Raw genomic sequence first — 20060 nt, 5'->3', positions numbered from 1 at the left:
AGGCAAGATATAATCAATCAATCAAACAAATAGTCCTGTATTCCAACCTAATGTTGCTGTAACCATTACTGATATTCTCAGGACTTAGTGTGATGTTAGCATCACTGCTATTAATATTGCCAGATCTCACTGTGATGTTAGTGGTGCTGCTGCTGCTGTCTGCGCGACTCCGTAGTAATGTTATGCTCAGGATGCAAATAAGATTCAAAATAAGATGTTTACATGCTTAAGGCTCTGCCCAGCAATAGCTCTCTGCCAAAATGCATGGCATGGTTTAGTGCTAGACTGGCCCTTAATCTTCCAGAACAGCCTCTTTTTGGAAATGTAAAAAAAAATCCCCATTTGGTTATGCAATCTGAATTACAATAAATTAGCATAAAAGGGATTTCTAATTCTAAAAAGTATTTTAAAATATTGTACAAAATATTGACTCCAAAATGTGACAAACTCTGACATGCTTATATGCCAATAATTAATACTGATGTTTCTTTTAAAATCTGGCTCTTTGCCTTCTTCAGGGTTTGCTGCACGATGCACATGTTGCTGTACAGTATAACTAAGGTTACTGCAGGTCATAAGAGACAAGGTGGAGTCAGGATTGGCTCGGCCTGCCATTTATATCATTCTGTAATCCTTAATGGGAACAAAAAACAGAATCTATCTGAACGACACTTTACCTATAGAGCAATACAAAGAAACTGCTACCAACTATATACTACCAATGCCACCTGCCACATACCTTCAAGGCAGACTACATGTGCACCTCTGCTGCAGTTGATAGATATCCACCACTACCTAATGTATAACACTACTACCACCTGTTGCGTGTCTCCAATACAGACTGTACATCCACCACTGCTGCCTGTTGTATACTGCTACTGCAGTTTATATCCATTACTGCTCTCTGCTGTATTCCTCTGCAATCTGAATAACCCCAATGTAACTTATTATATGGCTCCATAAGTCTTATACTGCTGCTGCTGCCTGTTGTGTGCTTGTGAGATAGACTGAATACCAATACTACTGTCAGCTGGGTGCTTCTATTAACTACATTCTGAAGCTTCCTGATGTATGCCTCCTCCTGCTGCTGCCTGTTGTGTGCCTATACTGCAGACTATATACCATGACATCAGCCTGCTTGTGTCTCGGCTACAGATTGTGCACCACTGATGCTGTTTGTGGCATGCCTCTGCCACGATCTATATACCATCGCAGATGTCTGTTGTGTGTCTCTGCTGAACACTGTATGCTATCACTTCAGTACGAATTAAAGAGGTTGCTTCTATGCACTCACGTAGGACCACAATGGAAAGTTTTAGTTAACTGATACGTGATGAAAAAAGTCTAGAAAAACAGCAGTGTTCCAGACTGACAAAAGACTTGCATCTATTAGGATCGACCTCCTTCTGCTTCTCTGGAGAACTGATCCTGCCTCAGTGATGTGGTTAAATACCATATCCATAAATAGCCTGCCTGCCTCATAGTATGCCATGCAGTAAATGTGTGGTTTCTAACTGGTTAACTTGCTCATTTTGTAACTAAAAAATATTTAGAAGACTTTTTCCGTCTATGACACCAACAACGTGTGCAAAAGCAAATACAGGGAATACCAAGTTACGGAAAAGGCGGGACTCAGCACTATCTAAGGAAATACTGTGAGAATGTGCCTAGACAGTGCTAGCACCCAGACTACAATACCTAAACATAGTCCCTAAGGACCCAAAATGTGGAAACTGTATTTCCTTTCTGCTAGAAAACCCTTTCAAGATTAGAGCATTAATGAACACGATCTCTGTGTGTTAGAGAGGTGTTAGAACACAGTTGATTCAAAAGCGAATTAGGGTGAAATTACCCCCTCGTTCTTGTGGGCGTGTAAAGCTTAAAGCACAATTGCTAAACACTCCCTACAAGGTGAAAATGACTTTTCCACTTCATTTCCTCTGTGATCTGGTGTGAGGTGTATGACAAGACAACTCGTTTTCTGACGCTGGAGATGCCTCCTCCCGCTGAAGCCCTCCAGCAGGTTTGGTGACAGAAAAGCGCAGCACCACTGCCGGCGGGCTTCACAGCAGTTATTTAGTTAGGGACTAACTCTGAATATTTCAAGCTCATGAGAATCAGGACTGACGGGCATGAAAACAGTAATGGTCCAGCATTTGCATGTTCAATGCATCACAAAGTCTTAAACAAAACTGATTAATGCTGTGCACAGATTCATGGTGCTTTGGCCCCTACTGATTTTTCTTGCAAAATGCTGCAGCAGCATGTGAAGATCCAAACGGAGCATGGCATATTTTCTCATGCCCACAACTTTCTATAAGTAGAGGAGGTCCCCAGAAATATTTTCACTATTAAACCCGGGGCCAAATATCAATTTTCAAAGCTCACTAATAGTCCCCCCCAGTCTGTACAAAAGTTCTGAACAGCAGGTGATGGAGAGATGTATCCCGACGAGTTCCTGGTTTTCGATTCAACTACAACAGAGCTCCTTGAGGGCACTTCCATAATGCGATGACAGAGAGCTAATGTGCTGCAGTTCCATGGTCCTCATGATCGATTATCCCCATCCTTGTATGCGACAGCTATAGAAACGCAGATCCAAGTGGCGTCTTGCTACGCTTGGAGAATGCTGGTGTCTTTGACAGATGGACAATGCAGGATGATGCTCTCTTGCTCTGAAGGAAAACTTCATAAGAGGCATCTGACACTCACAAAGTGGGCCTATGGGGAATGACACAGCAAAAGAAGATCTAAGTCTGAGGCAGTCATTAATGATGAAAGAGGCTCCACTGTGTAAGGCCTTATCTGAGTCCATCTGCTGCTGTCAACACCATAACAAGAATATCCACCGTTCAGGTTTCACCGCAGTATCCCTGTAGCCCTCATTAAAACTAAAACATGAAGCACGTTCCTGAGCTCGTCATACCCACTCCTGAACAGGCCGTTTGTAGTAAGTAACGTTTTGCTGAATTCCTTTATTTTTGAATTGGAAGATTGTGTATACCAATACAAGGATGCACAAGGACAAGATGCAAGGAATGACCACTGCAATGGCATTCACAGTGTTAGGCACATCATTTATTGTCACCATGATATCCACGTCATCGTGGATGTGATGTCGGTCTTTCCTGCTATCCACGTCCTTTTGGTTGCAGCCCATCCAGTCTTTGAGGATTGATCTTGGATAACCTTGCTCCACACTCAGCTTTTGATTATCAAACTTCCAGTACTCTTTTCCCTTGTAGAAATAGGTATAAACTGGGCAAAAAAAGAATACATTGATTACAAACCTGAACAGTAGGAATCAAATACAAATACTGGAATTTAAACATAAGAGCTATTGTAAAAGGATTAAAATTGCCTTCTAGATGCATTCTAGGTGTATGGAAGCTATTGTGGAGGGGACAATTTTGAGTTCCCACGGGGCTGTAGGCCAGTTTTCATAATTAGAAATTTATAAGAAACCACAAATTACAACTACAGAATACACTGTACAACTTGTCTCAAGGTCAACAATGCCTCCAATGCAAAGAAGAAGAACATAAACATAGTGCACGGGGACTCAGCAGAAAGCATTAATGAACCCAATCCTATCGATGAGGATACACTTTGATCTACCTGATTGCCTATGTAAACAACCTCTCAGTAATAGACAAACTTCGTATCACTTTATATCAGGGACATAAAATAAAAACAGGAAGACACCTCCTGTGCAGGTCTTTGGTTTTAAAACCCCACCCAACCCTCCACCACCCCAGCAGTGTAGAAAGGTAAATACTGACAGAGCGTTCCCATGAAGAATAGAAAGGAACTTCTGGATTTGAAAACCCTGGGGGAATAGTCTCAACGGCCTCTCTGATGCCATTTCATAGTCTTAATTAATTTTGGACCAAACTTTGACCAAATTTTATGAAAGGAAGCAGTATTATTTTTTATTTTTGTGAGCCATTATCCCGCTTCAGCGATAAATCATGCCTGCTCTAACCTGCACTTTACAGCGAGAAGGAGTAGTGCTCTCTCTCTCTCTCTCCTCTCCATACTCGTGCTATTTCGCATTGAGCCAATGTTATTATTTGCTGCATTAACTTCCATTGGTATTTATCAGCTACTGGAACAAGGTACATTCAGTAGAGCAATTTTTGGAGATAGTATTATTGACATTTGTAATAAATCCCAAAGCTAATGAGCTCGAGGTCTTATGGACACCCTATGGCGTTTTCCATTGAAAATCCCACGGCTGCCACTGCTGTGGAGATATTTTTACCCTCACATACACTGCAGGTGCACAGGATGCAGGCAAAATCACGTGCTGGGATTTCAACATGAAATCCCCCCTCCCCCCCCACACACACTTGTCCCGCCTCATCCCCAGCACCGCCGTTTTAACTGGGGCCAGCTGGGATACTTTTTCCCCCACAAAGTAGGGAGGTCAATTTTCACGGGGGGTTTCAGCATGAAACTCCCAATTACCCATAGGAATCCCTTTTGAAAATGACTCCTATCTAGAGTTATAGTTGCATCTGTGTATACTCAATCACTGCTTCCACTCCATCATAGTTTTTCCATAATGATCTGTGTGTCTAAGATTTAGCACAGAAGGCTGGAGTTCCGATTCTTCTCAGCCTGCCAAATTTTAGTAGCTTTCGAAATAGACATGGACCAAAATGGTAAAACGTGCCACTTCAAAAGTTGCTGATATTTTCTGCCTTGATTTCGTTGTGAATTTTAAAACTAAATTTTGCATCCCACAGACATTATCCTAACAGTGGAACTTTTTAACAACCCAGCACGGCTCAGTACTATTAGGAAAACAATTGCTACTTTGCTATTAACTTCCTCTACCACATCCTTTAAGTAACAGACCTAGCCTTGATTTTTGAGGAATAACACTTCTCATTCTGCACCACCTTCAGCCAGTTTTTCATCCAAAGACAAACCCAATTCCAAGCCTTTATTTTCTTCCCTTTGTATATCAGACTTTTTCAAAAGATAATGTATCGAAGGTTGCTGCAAAGTGCAAATAATATATGGGGGATTTATCAAAGATTTGCATTGATTTATTTATTTATTTATTTATTTATTTAGTTAGTTAGTGATTTTTTTATATACCGCGGCACGTTAAAAACATCACCTCGGTTTACAATAAACAATAATTCAGCAACAGGCTTTACAAAGAAATTGAAATAACATAGATATGATATATATCAAAAAATACCAACAAGATCAAAGCAAATACAATAAACAATGGTAATCATGAACCTTAGTTAATGGCAAAGTTGGCTCATTGGCTTAGTTGATGTAAAATTGGCTTAGTTGTAAAATTGGCTTAGTTGATGTAAAGTTGGCTCATTGGCTTAGTTGATGTAAAATTGCTCTAGTTTTAATTCAATATCTGGATTTATATTCCATTTTATACAATTTGAAAACTACCTCAATGTGGATTATAACAGATAAAGACTCAAATTCTGAGGTTGCCCATTGAAAACAATTGGATATTTTCATTGATAAATCTGCAGCATTATTTGCACTGGAACAAAACTTTGCTAAGTTTGCTTCTTTGTTTGCTTTGGGTTTTTTTTTTTTGTATCTCTGGCTTTGCTTGCACTATTAAAGAAATTAATGAGGTTGTTTAAACATCTCCACAGCTCCAAAATTCACGTTACTTCTCGCCTTGAAAGAAGATAACCATCTCCTTCTGAATCCCTGCCTCCCATATGCTTTCCAGAATAGAATTCCTGTTTATAGGTCACTGGTTCAGTTTTAGACCCTTTCCTATACAGTGGTGTTATGCACTTTCACATGGTATCTGATGTACACTGATGGAGTCCTTGCATAACATAGAGGATCTTCTGACGGCCTTGGTGAGTTCTTCAGGAGCTCTTATGAACGTTATCTGGACCTGGAAACTTAACTTTGATGCAATTCAATTATTTACATACTCCTGATCAACAGAACTCATGTCCTCTAGTGTCGTATTCAATGCTGGTTCATATCCCATGGCATACTCTGAAAGAAGTCATTCAGTATTTTTATTATCACTGCAGCTCCTGTGATTGTCCTTCTCCCACTGTGGAGGGGGTAGTTAAGCCCACACGTCACTTGGAAAGGAGTAAATTAGACCATACAAATTAAATGCTTTTGCTGCGATTAGGGGTGCTGATTGCTACAACATAGGCCAGGCTTCCTGAACATGATCCAGCAGCCAGATAAGCAAGTGGGAACTTCCTGGGGATATGCTTGTGTGTTTCTCTTGATGATGGAGAACACACGTGCTGCTAATTCTCCAGACCTAGGACAGAGGGTAAGTGGTTCAATTGTGCGTCTGCTCTGCCAGTTCTTTGCGGGGTTCTGCTAACTCCCCAACTATGCTACTGAGAGTGAAGGCTGTACCATATGGTCATTTATACCTGGAGCAGAAGAACAATTTTTTTGATTGGGTGGGCCAAGCCAAGCATGCTCTACCACTTCCCAAACATCTTCCTCTATCCCCCAAGATCTCTCCCTCACCCAATGCCTCCACCCTCTCTCACTCTAACTATCTCTCTCTCTTTTCTTGCTGCATCTCCCTCTTATGCTCTCTTCCCTTCTCCCCCTAAGATCCCCTTCCCCCTCCCATGTAGGAGGAGGAGAATTCTGGTGCTTCAGGCCCTGTCTTCCTCCTTGTCTAAGCCCGGCTTGACTGCTGCTTTGAACCATGTGATTGCACAGAGTCCCCCTGCGGTTCAAAGCAGCAGTCAGGCCCGGAGCTGTAGAGGTGAGGAATACAGCTGACGCACCACTACTTTCTTCCTTCTGCCATGGAACAGCTGCTGCCTTCCTGACCCAGATCTCCTGCAGCGATGCTGTGGGAAGAGCCAGATTTTGCTCAGGCCATACCTCCTGTGGTTCTCATCACTCCAACACAAAGGTTGAAACTAACTCTGTAAACTTTCTGAGAAAAGGAACAGAGATTTTCACTTTTAAGCTCTGCTCTCTGTTAAAGAAGTCAGAAACGTGCTTAAGATGCTGGAGGCCCAAACGTCAAAGTTCTATATTTTTCAATGAAATGTATCAGGGCATATCTGGTCAGCTAAAGCTATCTAATGCTCATCCATGTGACTGCTCGCCAGGTTAACCTCCCACATTCATTTTAAAGGCACCTTAGCCTTCTGTGTAAAGTACACAGGTGCCTTATGGGTACTTGCTGTTTGAATATTAGCATAAAGTGTGCCCACTAAAAGGGCTTGAGTACTTCGTACTTGCTGTTTTGTGCGAGCAGCCAAGAGAGGAAAAATTAGCAGGCGTACTTGTGAAAATGTCATGCACATGTGCTATTGTCCTGCCCTGATCTAAAAACCCCTCTAGGAATGCTTCTTAAAAAGAATATCAGTCTGATTTCCTGCATGGAAGTTTCACCTGTTAATTTCAAGGTACACTCGCCTCTTCATTATGCTTATTATTTTTCCATTATGCCTGTGATATCTAATTCCCCACCTGCTTTGTTATACTGTTTGCCTCCCTTTTCCCATGTTCTCCCTGGTCTTTCCCCTCCCTCCCCTAGCCTTTTACCCCTAACAGATTTTACTTTCTGTTCTGCAGATTTTGGAAGCTAGTGCTCCAGTTTTTCTCAGTGCTTGAGCCCTGGTATGTGTGTACTTGTGTTCTCGCCTTGCTTGGTAGGTCTTACCTCTTCCTCTGTTTCAAAAAAGCTTTTTGTGATTGGTACCAATTCTGTGTTAGCCTCCTGCCCAAGACTGAGTCCATGGATGTGAACGCACTGACGCAGCCTTGACGTGAAACACGGCCGTGTCGGGGCTTCTTTGGCTAACAAGAGCGCTTTGTATTCATTGTTTTTGTTAAAAATAATACATTTATGGAGATGTATTGAATGGACCGTGATATACTTTCTTGCCACACATTCTTTATGTTGAATTCCTCCAGAACCCCTAACTCCTGAACCTTTAAGTTTCCAACTCAGAAGGGCCATGACCCTGCTACTAGGGAGTGAGGGCCTGAGCCATAAGTGAGGGAGCTCAGGCCTTTGAGGACCAGCGGTGGCTTCATGTATAAAGACTGGTTCGGCCCTCTGAGAACTGCTGAAAAAACAGTTCTGCATCTGAAAGCAACGTCGTACCCCAGTTCTGCATGATCTACCCTGGTTGCTGGTTCAATGGCAAGTAAAATATAAGCTTGCGGTAATGGTGCACAGGATGTTGGGGACTAACTCTCGCCCATGGATTAATGCTGTGCTTCATATATTTAATCCAATCTGCAGTCGATGCAGTGAGGGTTATTTTATGTTCCCTCTCCGAGAAGCACGAGTGGCAGAGACTCAGGAGAGAGCCTCTTCTGTGGCACCCCCAGCTATGGAATTCACTTCCTGAGAGTTTGTATCTTACCACAGTGCAAAGACTTTCAGATCAATGTGAACAACTTTCCTGTTTACACAGGCATTTTTATAATTTTTGGTTATGTTTGATTGTTTCTAATTTTATTTTATTGTAAGTGGGTGGTTTTTGTACATCGCCTAGAACTTCAGCTATCGGCGACTTAGAAATGCATTAAATAAATAAATAGAAATTTAACATTATTAAAGCCAACAGTAATAAAAAAATAAAGTTCAGCATGGATGAATCCCTGGAATTAATTTCATATATCCATTCACCGGCAGTCCCATCAGGCACTGGCATACCAGCCGGGGTTCAATAAGGGGAGCAGAACAGAGGAGCTTTTCATGCAGCAATGCCAGTAAGAGGAGTCTCTACATTCCACAGAACAGCAGAGGGAGACCTGAACCTGGCAGAACAGTCAGGCCCATACAGTAAACTCCGCAGGAGAGCCGGCACTCAGAGGCGGGCACTCGCTCTCCCAACGCGTGCCCAGGCCCCTCTCCTGGGCGCGTGATTCAATATTTAAATTAGGACCCGCACTCATAAGGAGGCGCTAGGGACACTAGCGCTTCCCTAACGCCTCCTTATTGGTGGAAGCGGCTGCTGTCAGCGGGTCTGACAGCCGACGCTTAATTTTACCGGCGTCAGTTGTCGAACCTGACAGCCATGGGTTCGGAACACAGACACCGGCAAAATTGAGCATCCGTCTTCCAACCCGCGGGCTGTGGGCAGATTTTTTTTTTTTTTAAGAAGATTTTTTATTTTTTTTAATTTTTGGGACCTCTGACTTGATATCGCTATGATATTAAGTCGGAGGGTGTACAGAAAAGCAGTTTTTTCTGCTTTTCTGTACACTTGCCCGGTGCCAGCTGAAATTAACTCCTGCCTTTGGGTTGGCTTGGCCGCACATTTTGCTTTCTGTATTGCATTTGCATGTGATGAGCGCTATTAGTTTTGGTGGGGTTGGCCGTGCATTTTCCACGCGCTATTACCCTTTACTGTATAAGGGGTAATGATAGCGCGTCAAAAACGTGTGGCCAAATGGGGGCTAACGGTGCGCTCGGCCGAGCACACCGTTCTGTATTGGCCTGAGTATAAGGAGTCTCCAAACCTGGCAGAAGAAGAAAGGAAGTTCCAATGCCGAGGGAGTCTACTTATCTGATGTATGAGGAATAGGAAACCTATTATTTTTTAACGATTCCTGGATATAAACAATGATTTCTACTTACAGCCTTCTTTGCTCACAAAAGCTCCTTGAGGTGCTTCTGGGATTCCCTTCCAGACTGTGACGGGCTTTGGGTACCCCGGGTCTGCAGCTCTCTTTTCCTCGTTGTACCTCCAGTATCTGTCACCCTTGAAGAAATAGGTCTTGCCAACTGGTTCCCAACGCAGAGCCGTATCAATACCTTCACGGGGCAGGCAGCTTCCCAGCTCTACAAGGCTATGTGGATAGCCCGGCTCTGCCGTCACTTCCTTAAACACCCAATACTTATCCCCTGGGTATCAGAAAAAAAACAAAAGAAGCAACATTTACTCCAGAGGTAGGCAACTCTAGTCCTTGAGCGCCATAAACAGGTCTGGTTTTCAGAATATCGACAATGAATATGCATGAGATAATTTGCATTCAATGGAGGCAGTACATGCAGATCTCTCTCTTGCATATTGATTGTGGATATCCTGAAAACCAGACTGGCTGGATGTGTTCCAAGGACTGGGATGAGAACCCTTGTTATATATCATCTCAGCACAAACTTAAATTTTGAGTCTCTATCAAAAATCTCTGATACAAAAGCTGACAAGACAAAACTTGATGTGCCCTTCTTGACTGGGATCTTGATACTTTGTCGTGAACAATTTTTAGATAAGAGATTTGCAGTACATGTTGCCAAAATAAGATCCTCCGAAAACAGGAAGTACTTTCTAACAGCAGTTAAACAGTAGAACAAGTTACCCAGGGAGGTGGTGGAATTTTCACCATGCTGGTTTTTTTTTTAAAAGCAGGTTAGACACATATTTCTCTGAGGTGATGCTGGTACAGTGGATTCTGCCTGGAGGCAGGGGGGTGAAATAGATGACCTTTGAGCCCTACTATGATACTACACAGCTTTGCCCAAGGGTATAACTTAACACCACAGTAAATGACAGTACATAAAGACCAAAATGGTCAATTCAGTGTGCTCAGTTGAGATTTGTTTACTTTGGGTAGATATTCATATACATTTGCATAAAGCAACCCAACACCAGCTCCCCTCTCCCCTCATGTCTTTTTTCCTGATTTCTCAACCTTTTCCCTACCGCTACCCTCCATATCTGTTGCAAGCTTGCCAAAAACCCTTAAGAGTGATGGCTTCCATCACCTCCATTAGCAGGCTATTTCAGGTCTTGCAATCTTTACCTCTGATTTTTGTAAGACTCACAGGCCGCTACAGTACAGTGCGCTCCACCAGAGCGCACTGTTAACCGGCATTTGGACGCACGTTTTCAACGCGCTAGCTTTACCCTTTATTCAGTAAGGGGTAATAGCGTGTCAAAAACGCGCGTCCAACCCCCCCCCCCCCCCCCCCCCCGAGACTAATAGCGCCCGCAACATGCAAATGCATGTTGATGGTCCTATTAGTTATTCCCGCGCCATACAGTAAGTAAAATGTGCAGCCAAGCCGCACATTTTACTTTAAGAAATTAGCGCCTACCCAAAGGTAGGCGTTAATTTCTGCCGGCGCCAGGGAAGTGCACAGAAAAGCAGTAAAAACTGCTTTTCTGTACACCCTCTGACTTAATATCATGGCGATATTAAGTCGGAGGCCCCAAAAGTTAAAAAAAGTAAAAAATTAAAAAAAAATTTTTAAATCAGCCCACGGCTCATGTGTTGAAAACCGGATGCTCAATTTTGCCGGCGTCCGGTTTTCGAACCTGTGCCTATCAGCGGGCTCAATAACAGACGCCAGCAAAATTGAACGTTGGCTATCAAACCCGCTGACAGCCGCCGCTCCTGTATAAAAAGAGGCGCTAGGGACGTGCTAGTGTCCCTAGCGCCTCTTTTTACCGCGGGCCCTAATTTGAATATTTTTATTTACTGAATCGCGCGCACAGGAGAGTGGTCTGTGCATGCTCTCCTGCGATTTTTACTGTATTGGCCTACAAGTGTCTTTTTTTATTTTTGCAGGGTTTCTGGTTGGCACCATAGCAGTATATGTACATATAATATACATGCTATAAGTGATTTTTTTCTTACCTCAGAAAGTCCTTTCTTATGTAAAATCTATTATAAATGCATAATTTTAAATTGTGTATGGGGAGGGTGCAACTGGAGAGGAGGTGGGTGCAAGGCTATAAGGTTCACCAAGGGTGCTTAATACCCATTCACTGGTCCTAGGGAGGAGTGGAAGGTATGATTGGTTGGAAGATGACCATGGAAGATGAGAGGGGGAAGGGGAAGAAGGAGGATTTGGAGGTGAGGAGGTTTCAAGAGCGGGAATAACTAATAGGGCCATCATCACGCATTTGCATGTTGCGGGAGCTATTAGTTTCGGGGGGGGGGGGGGGGGGGGGGTTGGACACGCGTTTTTGACGGGCTATTACTCCTTACTGATTAAGGGGTAAAGCTAGAGCGTCGAAAACACGCGTCCAAACGCGGGTTAACAGTGCGCTCTACCGGAGTGCACTGTACTGTATTGGCCTGTTGGAACCCATATGGTATTAGGCCTATGGTAATTAATGCATGTTGGGTGTGGGTTTGGCCCTGGAAAGGTCAAGTATTGACTTGCAATTACATTATTGTAAATCTCCCATATCAAAACAGCCCTAACTGCCAGCACTCAAACAGTAAATGTCCTACTTATGAAAAGGCAACACTATAAAGATTACACCAGGTCCTAAAACACCAATATACCTTCTAGTAGGAAAACAAGCCAGGATACTATAGATCCCTAACACAGCAAATACACTCTAGCAGAATACCTGACTTCTGTCATATGTGCAGAACACAGACAGACCTCACTAAATACAGAATAAAGAGCCCATAAATTGTAGACAGAAATGTGCAGACAAATACTGAACTGGAAACCGCAAAAAGCCAGACTTTATATGCACTGCAACAAGTGAAAAACAGAAACATCACCATTCCTCATAAAACATCAAACAATAAAATAAAGAAATATAAAACATCAATCATAATAGTAAAACCATACTGATAAAAAGAAATATTTCAAAACAGCATCCAATAATTAAAAACTCATAAAACTTGTCCAAATGGTAGTAAAATATTTCAAAACAGCAGATACATTAAATACCCAATAATTAAAACTAACCAGGATTAATAAATCTGTAGAGGGGAGTCTGGCAGATTGTCTATCAAATTTTGAAAGTGATGGCACCCCTCGTGTATGGCGCCTATGGCTGAGACCATATTGGCCATAGGTTAGCTATGCCTCTCGAACAATCTTTCCATTCCTTTTTTTTGCATTACACTAGCCTATATCTTTCTTTTCAAAAGAGCATTTCCACATTAATTTACAAGCTGTATCAGCCATTCATGCTTCTAGTTTACATGCTTAGACAGCCTAGGGAGAACACTACAGTTCCCCTCCATGCTCTGAGCAGCCACTGTTCCCACTAAGCAGCACATAGGCTTAACTACTTGGCTGGCTGAGTGTCAACCATTTAAATCTCACAGGGCCCCAAAATTGCAGGAGACATGCTAGTCCCATGTAGTTTAAAGAGCCAGACTGCTAGAGCAGTGACACATGGCAAGACACCGGTCGGGGCTCACGCACAGCTTAGCAGGAAGACAGATCATTGGACCTGATTGGCAAACACTGGCTATCAGGTACATTTTTAACTTTTGGAATTTAGCTCCTAAATAGGTCCATTTGAAAGTTTATTAAGGATGAGTTTTCTAAATTTAGGTTCCTAGGTTCACTACACTACTAAATTTAGGTCCCTAAAAAGTGAGTGGCTACAGGAGTGGAGTTAGGACAGAGAAAACTGTTAGGTGCTTATTTTCCCTGAATTTTAGCACTCAGCACCTAATTTAGGAACATAAATCTAGGAAACTGAATAGCAGGCCTAAATTTAGGACTCTTTAAGTTTTAGAATCCTAAATTTAGGTGAATTTTCAGCCACAGATTTAGGTTCCCAAGTTTGAATGAAATAGGACCTAACTTAGGAGCTCGGTTTGTTTGTTTGTTTTAAATATCGGGCCTCTTAGAAAAAACATCGCACCCACTGCATATACCAGCCCGACACCACTGCATGCAAGGTCATTTGTGACACTCTAAGGGGCTAATGCAATAAAAATGAGTAGAAAATGGGCAATCGTATTGAGCGCCCGTTTTCCTAACGCGCGCCCATCCACCTCTCCTGGGCGCGCAATGCAATATGTTAATGAGGACACGCTAGGGACGTGTCCTTGGCATCGGGCGCCCAGGAGATTTGGCTTTGCGGGTCTGGAAATCGGATGCTCAATACAAGCATCCGTTTTGACCCGCCGCTCATTACATTCCTGCAGATTTGTTTTTAAAGCTGCCTCAGCTTGGCTAACTTCTCAGCTTGCCTTTATGCCAAAATGATCTCAGGACAGTCTCTGGTACTTGAGAAAAAGTCTGCCTGTTTTGGTTCTTTTTTTTTTTTTCTAACACTTGTTTCAAACCTGCCTCAGGGGGCCCCAGGAATGTAGTGCTCAATGTTCTGCTGCTCTTTTTTTAGTAATGGGAATCCAGCCGAGTGCTACCCTTTGCAGAGGAAACAAAAAAATTGCTGCTTGGCTATCCTGCTCTTGACTCGCATTTTGACTTAATGCCAGCTCCAGGGCTGGCGGCAATTGTTTGCATCGGGGGAGGGGGGGGTAATAGCTAATAGCCTCATCTACATGGCATTTACATGTGATGAGCACCATTAGCTACGTGCTTTTTTGGACGAACTATTTGGATGCGCTAATCCTGTTTTTGCATTGGGCGTTAGTTTAGCATGTCCAAAACTCTAGCCCGAGTGCACACTATTGCATCGGCCTGTAAGCCTGGCTGTTCCTAGAGGTTTAGGAGAATGGGAGAGAACAAGCTTAAAAAATTACAGCATGAGAGGAGAGAGTAGAGCTTGAGGAAACAAGCCTAGCTTGGATTAAAGTGAATAGACATTTCAAGTGTGAGAAAAAGAGAAATCAAGAGAAATCTGAGAAGAAAAGAAAAGGAATGGAGAAAATATAAAACTACTGAAAACAATGAAATTTCGAAAACATTTAGCTTACTACAAGCAAATAATTCTCGATGCAAAAAACAATACTTCAGCTCAAAAATAGAGAAATTTGCAAATAATCTCAGAACTTTATTCCTATAGTTAGAGATCTCACCAATGATAAAACAGAGTCACCCCAAAACCTACCCAAGAATAGGTGCAACGAAATAGCACAGTGACAAAATTGCAACCTTAAGAAACAAAATCCCTAACATAACTAAACAAGAAATTAAAATGTGCAAAAGAGACATTACACAATGGTCTACATTTGACAAGATATCTGACCTTGAAGTGGAAGCCATGCTAAAAAAAATTAAATCCAGCCCCACATATAGTTGACACACTGCGAACTATGGACATAAAAAAATTAGCCAACATAGGGCCTCATTTTCCAGACGGATCGCGCGCGATAAGGGACGTTTCGCACGCGAAAAGTCTCTTATTGCGTGCAATACCAAAATGGGGGCGGAGTCGGCCCTGGAAGAGGAGGAGTCGGGGCGTCACCGGGGGTGACTCCACGAAGACGCCGCGGACGACAAAAAGGTAAGGCCCTTTTCGCGTCCAAGTTCGCACCCAATAGCTACACCTTCCATGGTGGCGCTATTGGGTGTGAAACCGGCAGCGATCGCACCGTGACGGTGCGATCGCTGCCGGCTAGCACAGGCCCGCCCCCCCCCGTTTTGGCCCCCTGCCCCTCATTACCTAAAGTATCACAGGCCTGTGATACTTTAGAAAATGAGGCCCATAGCTTCCCCAATATTAACAAAGATCATAAACCTATCTTTAGAGGAAGGAACAATGCCGGATATACTAAAGGGGGCAATTATTAAACCAATTATCAAGAAAAAAATAGTGATCCCCTCATCCTGAGCAACTACAGACCAGTGTCAAATTTACCACTAATTGCAAAATTTATAGAAAAAACTATTCAAAAACAATTGGCTGAACACTTGGACAACAATAATATCCTGCCACCCAACCTGCCACCCTCAGACCCAGCCAACAACCACCCCATAGCTAACCTTCCAATGATCGCCAAACTCATGGAGAAGATAGTAAACAGACAACTATCCGATTACTTAGAAGAAAATGACATCCTCACCCCAAATCAATTCGGATTCCGAAAGGCCCTGAACACCGAATCACTACTAGCATCGCTCTCGGATACCATCCTCCTTAACCTGGAAAAAGGTCAACCATTCCTACTTGCACTTCTGGACCTCTCCGCAGCGTTCGACACCATGAACCACCCCTCCCTTCTACAGCATCTAGCAGATATCGGCATCACAGGATCGGTGTTCAATTAGTTCAAATCATTCCTTGAAAACAGGTTCTACAAAGTCAGGATCAACAACAAAGAGTCACACCCAATCAGATCAAATCTGGGAGTACCCCAAGGATCATCCCTGTCACCCACACTATTCAATATCTACCTCCTCCCACTCTGCCATCTACTAACCAACCTCAAGCTAACTCACTTCTTATATGCGGATGACATACAGATCCTCATTCCCATAGCTGAATCTCTCCACAAAACATGGTCTCATTGGAATAGCTGCCTTACTGCAATCAACAACCTACTCACTAGCCTCAACCTCGTCCTTAACACCAACAAAACCGAAATCCTTCTAATAGCCCCAGACAACTGCATTCCGCTTAACCCCCCTATCGCTTCCCAACTCTCCTTCACATCTATCAACCACACAACGCAAGTAAGAGACCTTGGTGTGCTACTAGACAACCAACTCAACCTAAGCAAATTCGTAAACAACACCACCAAGGAATGCTTCTTTAAATTGCAAGTATTAAAAAAACTAAAACCACTTCTGCACTTCCGAGATTTCCGCCTGGTACTACAATCTATCATCCTCCCGAAACTGGACTACTGCAACTCACTCCTTCTGGGCCTACCAGCCAGCACAATCAAACCTCTTCAGATGGTCCAGAACGTGACGGCCAGGATCCTCACAAACTCTAACAAAAGGGAACATCACCCCTATCCTCCAGAACCTTCACTGGCTGCCAATTAAATTCAGGATACTCTTCAAAGCCCTCATGATGATCCATAAGGCCTTACACAACATCTCCCCCCTCAACCTAACCGTCCAACTTCAGCAGCACATCACCAAGAGACCCATCAGAAGAGCGTATAAGGATATGCTACACACCCAGCCGGCCAAAACCTCACTTAGGAAACGCGCACTTTCCACAGCTGGTCCCTCACTTTGGAACTCGCTCCCTCTGGACCTCCGACAAGAACCCTGCCTCTTAGCATTCAAAAAGAAGCTAAAGACTTGGCTATTTAGCCAAGCATTCCCTGAGAGCTAAGAGCTGATGACTCGAGCCTTACAGTCGCTGGTCCACCAATCCTATTGTAAATATGTTTTGATTTGTACTTTATTTTAACTAATCATGTTTTGAATTGCATTTCACTTGTTCTCTGTAAGTTTAATTTCAACCTTGTTTCAATGTATCCGCCCCTGAGGCGACAGTTCAGTTATCTGTAAACCGGTGCGATATGTATTCTATACAGGAACATCGGTATATAAAAATTAAAAATAAATAAATAAATATCCTATACCCTTCTCAGCATGGCTTCCGTAAACATTATGGGGTAGATTTTAAAAAAGTACGCAGGATTTTAGTAGATACGCGCGTAGCCGCGCGTATCTGCTAAAATCCAGGATCGGCACGCGCAAGGCTGCCGATTTTGTGCAGCCGGCGCGCGCCAAGCTGCGCAGCCTGCCTCTGTTCCCTCCAAGGCTGCTCCGAAATCTGAGCGGCCTCGGAGGGAACTCGCTTTCGCCCTCCCCTCCCCTTCCCCTCCCTTCCTCTATCTAACCCACCCCCCCGGCCCTATCTAAAAAACCCCCCTACCTTTGTCGGGGGATTTACGCCTCCTGGAGGGAGAAGTAAATCCCCGCGCACCAGCGGGCCGCTAGCGCGCCGAGACGCGACCTGGAGGCGGTTCCGGAGGGCGCGGCCACGCCCCCGGACCGCCCCGGGCCGAAGCCACGCCCCTGGGCCCGCCCCTGAAACACTGCGTCCTGCCCCCAAAACGCCGCGCCGATCGGCCCCGCTCCTGACACGCCCCCGACACACCCCCTCGAAAAACCCCGGGACTTACCCGAGTCCTGGGGCTCTGCGCACACCGGCAGGCCTATGGAAAATAGGCGCGCCGGCGCGCAAGGCCCTGCTCGCATAAATCCGGGCGGATTTATGCGAGCAGGGCTTTTAAAATCCGCCCCTATAGCACAGAGACTTTACTGATCTCACTAACAGACAATATTCTGAGAGGATTTGATAGCGGAAAACACTACATTCTGGTAATGCTAGACCTATCATCAGCCTTTGACACAGTAAATCACGATATACTTTTAAGTAGATTAAAAGAAATAGGACTAAACAGCACAACAATCGCTTGGTTCAGATCATATCTAAGTAATAGATTTTTTTAAGTACAAATCAAAAATGAATTGTCAGAATAAATCTAAAAACAGGAGTACCACAGGAATCAGTTTTGTCCGCAACACTCTTTAACATTTACCTGCTTCCTCTGTGCCATCAACTAGCAGGCCTGGGAATCATACATTACATATGCCGACGACATACATCGAAGACACTATCGAAAAAACATTAAACCTAGCAAACATGTACCTTGACATCAAACAATTATTAAACCAAATGGAGCTAATTATTAATATTGAAAAAACTGAATTCCTACACTTAGAGCGAAAAAATATTGAAGTCATTCAAACACCAATTATGCTTAAGAATAACCTGAAAGTTGAATTAGCCAAAAAGGTACGGAACCTCGGTGTGATAATCGACACAGAACTTAGCCTCAAACAACACGTATCACTAAAAGTAAAAGAAGGATACGATAAACTTATGGTTCTCAGGAAACTAAAGCCTTTACTATCACCCGCAAACTTTAGAACAGTTCTACAAGCACTAATATTTGCAAGCACCAATTACTGCAACGCCCTCTTTCTAGGTTTACAATACACAATATTAAGACCACTCCAAATATTACAGAACTCCGCCGCAAGAATACTTACCGGTAAAAATAAAAGAGATCACATTACTGAAACTCTAGCAGAATTACACTGGCTACCAATTGAACACAGAGTACAATTCAAAGCACTATGCACAATACATAAACTAATTCATGACGAAAAAGCAGAGTGGCTGAACACAGCACTGCGTGTCCAAGTTCCACATAGAAATTTGAGATCGGCTAACAAAGCCCTCCTAACCATCTCTTCTGTTAGGACAGCTAGACTAACCCAAGTTAGAGAACAGGCATTGTCCTTAGCAGGACCTACACTATGGAACACCATGCCCTTAGAGATTAGACTACAGAGAGATTTCAAACTTTTTAAAAAGGGTTTAAAGACTTGGCTTTTTAAACAAGCATTTTACAAAGAGAATGGAGAATAGTACAGAAAGGTTAAAACAGGCAGTAGAACATCAGCATGAAGCACTTAGCTCAAATAAGCAGATTTTATTATTTTACTTCAACACTAACATAAGAGAAATTATACAGTTCTAAGAGAGATATACATGTAAATAAAACTGATACATGTAGAAAAGGACAAGATCTATTACATTCATCAAATAGCCTATTATGAAATTATGTAACCGAACCTTAATGACACTCTTATAAAACGTATTAACATATTCAAGTCCCGTCATTACTATTTGTGCCTGTTTGTAAACTGTTGTGATGTTATATAACCGAATGACGGTATAGAAAAGATTTTAAATAAATAAATAAATAAGTGCTACTTTACAAGAAGCCTGAATCTTCCAGTGTGCCTAGCACATGAAGTCTTCCACGGAGAACTGTGACAGAGCAATTGTGAGAGGTACTGGAGGGAGTGAGCCGAAACTCCCAGCTATATTTGAACTTAAAGTAATTCCAGGAGTTTTGATGGCAAGACCACCGAATATAATTTTCAAAGGTTCTTTGCAGGCTGAAATTATAGCATATAATTGATAGTGAACATGGAACCTCTATTCAGAAAGGACAAAATGCCTGAGGCAGGTGACTATTGTTCTGTCAGTCTGGTGTCTATAACAAGACAAATCCTGTAATAAACTAAATATCTCAAAAGGAAGGAATCACAGCAAGGCATTCTTAGAGATTCAGGATAAATTTGGTCCTGCCAAAGACAAGAAAAAACAGTACTGTTCATTAGGGATGTGCAATTGTTTAAAATGAAAATGCAAAACACAATGAATAAGGCTAATTTGTATCATTTTAAACAAATGTACTGGGCCTAGGTCTGGGCCTGAAGCCGGGGCCTCGCCTAGGGCATAGGCCAAAGCCCAAAGCTGGGACTATAGTGTATGCTAGGGATGTGCAGAGCAAAAGTTTAAGTTCATATGTCCATATGTCCAAAGGGGGTCCCATTTGCGGTCAATATGGACATAAACAGAATTCAATGAGTTGAGTAT

At 43.0% G+C, this 20060-nt stretch overlaps 1 protein-coding gene across 1 annotated transcript in view; it reads right to left on the bottom strand.

Moving 5' to 3' along the window:
* Positions 1 to 2717: 2717 nt before the first annotated feature.
* MMP24 (matrix metallopeptidase 24) overlaps positions 2718 to 20060 on the bottom strand; it is a 131481-nt gene continuing 114138 nt past the window's right edge. The window contains exons 8-9 of the mRNA XM_029612598.1: positions 9599 to 9865; positions 2718 to 3258 (exon numbers count right to left, since the gene is read on the bottom strand). Of these exons, the coding sequence (XP_029468458.1) occupies positions 2921 to 3258; positions 9599 to 9865 (605 nt within the window). The 3' untranslated portion in view covers positions 2718 to 2920. The remainder of the gene's footprint in view (positions 3259 to 9598; positions 9866 to 20060) is intronic.

This window comes from Rhinatrema bivittatum, chromosome 8, assembly GCF_901001135.1.
Source record: "Rhinatrema bivittatum chromosome 8, aRhiBiv1.1, whole genome shotgun sequence".
NCBI lineage: Eukaryota > Metazoa > Chordata > Amphibia > Gymnophiona > Rhinatrematidae > Rhinatrema > Rhinatrema bivittatum.
Note: the sequence above shows the minus strand (reverse complement) of the source record. Positions and strands in the feature narration are given on the sequence as shown.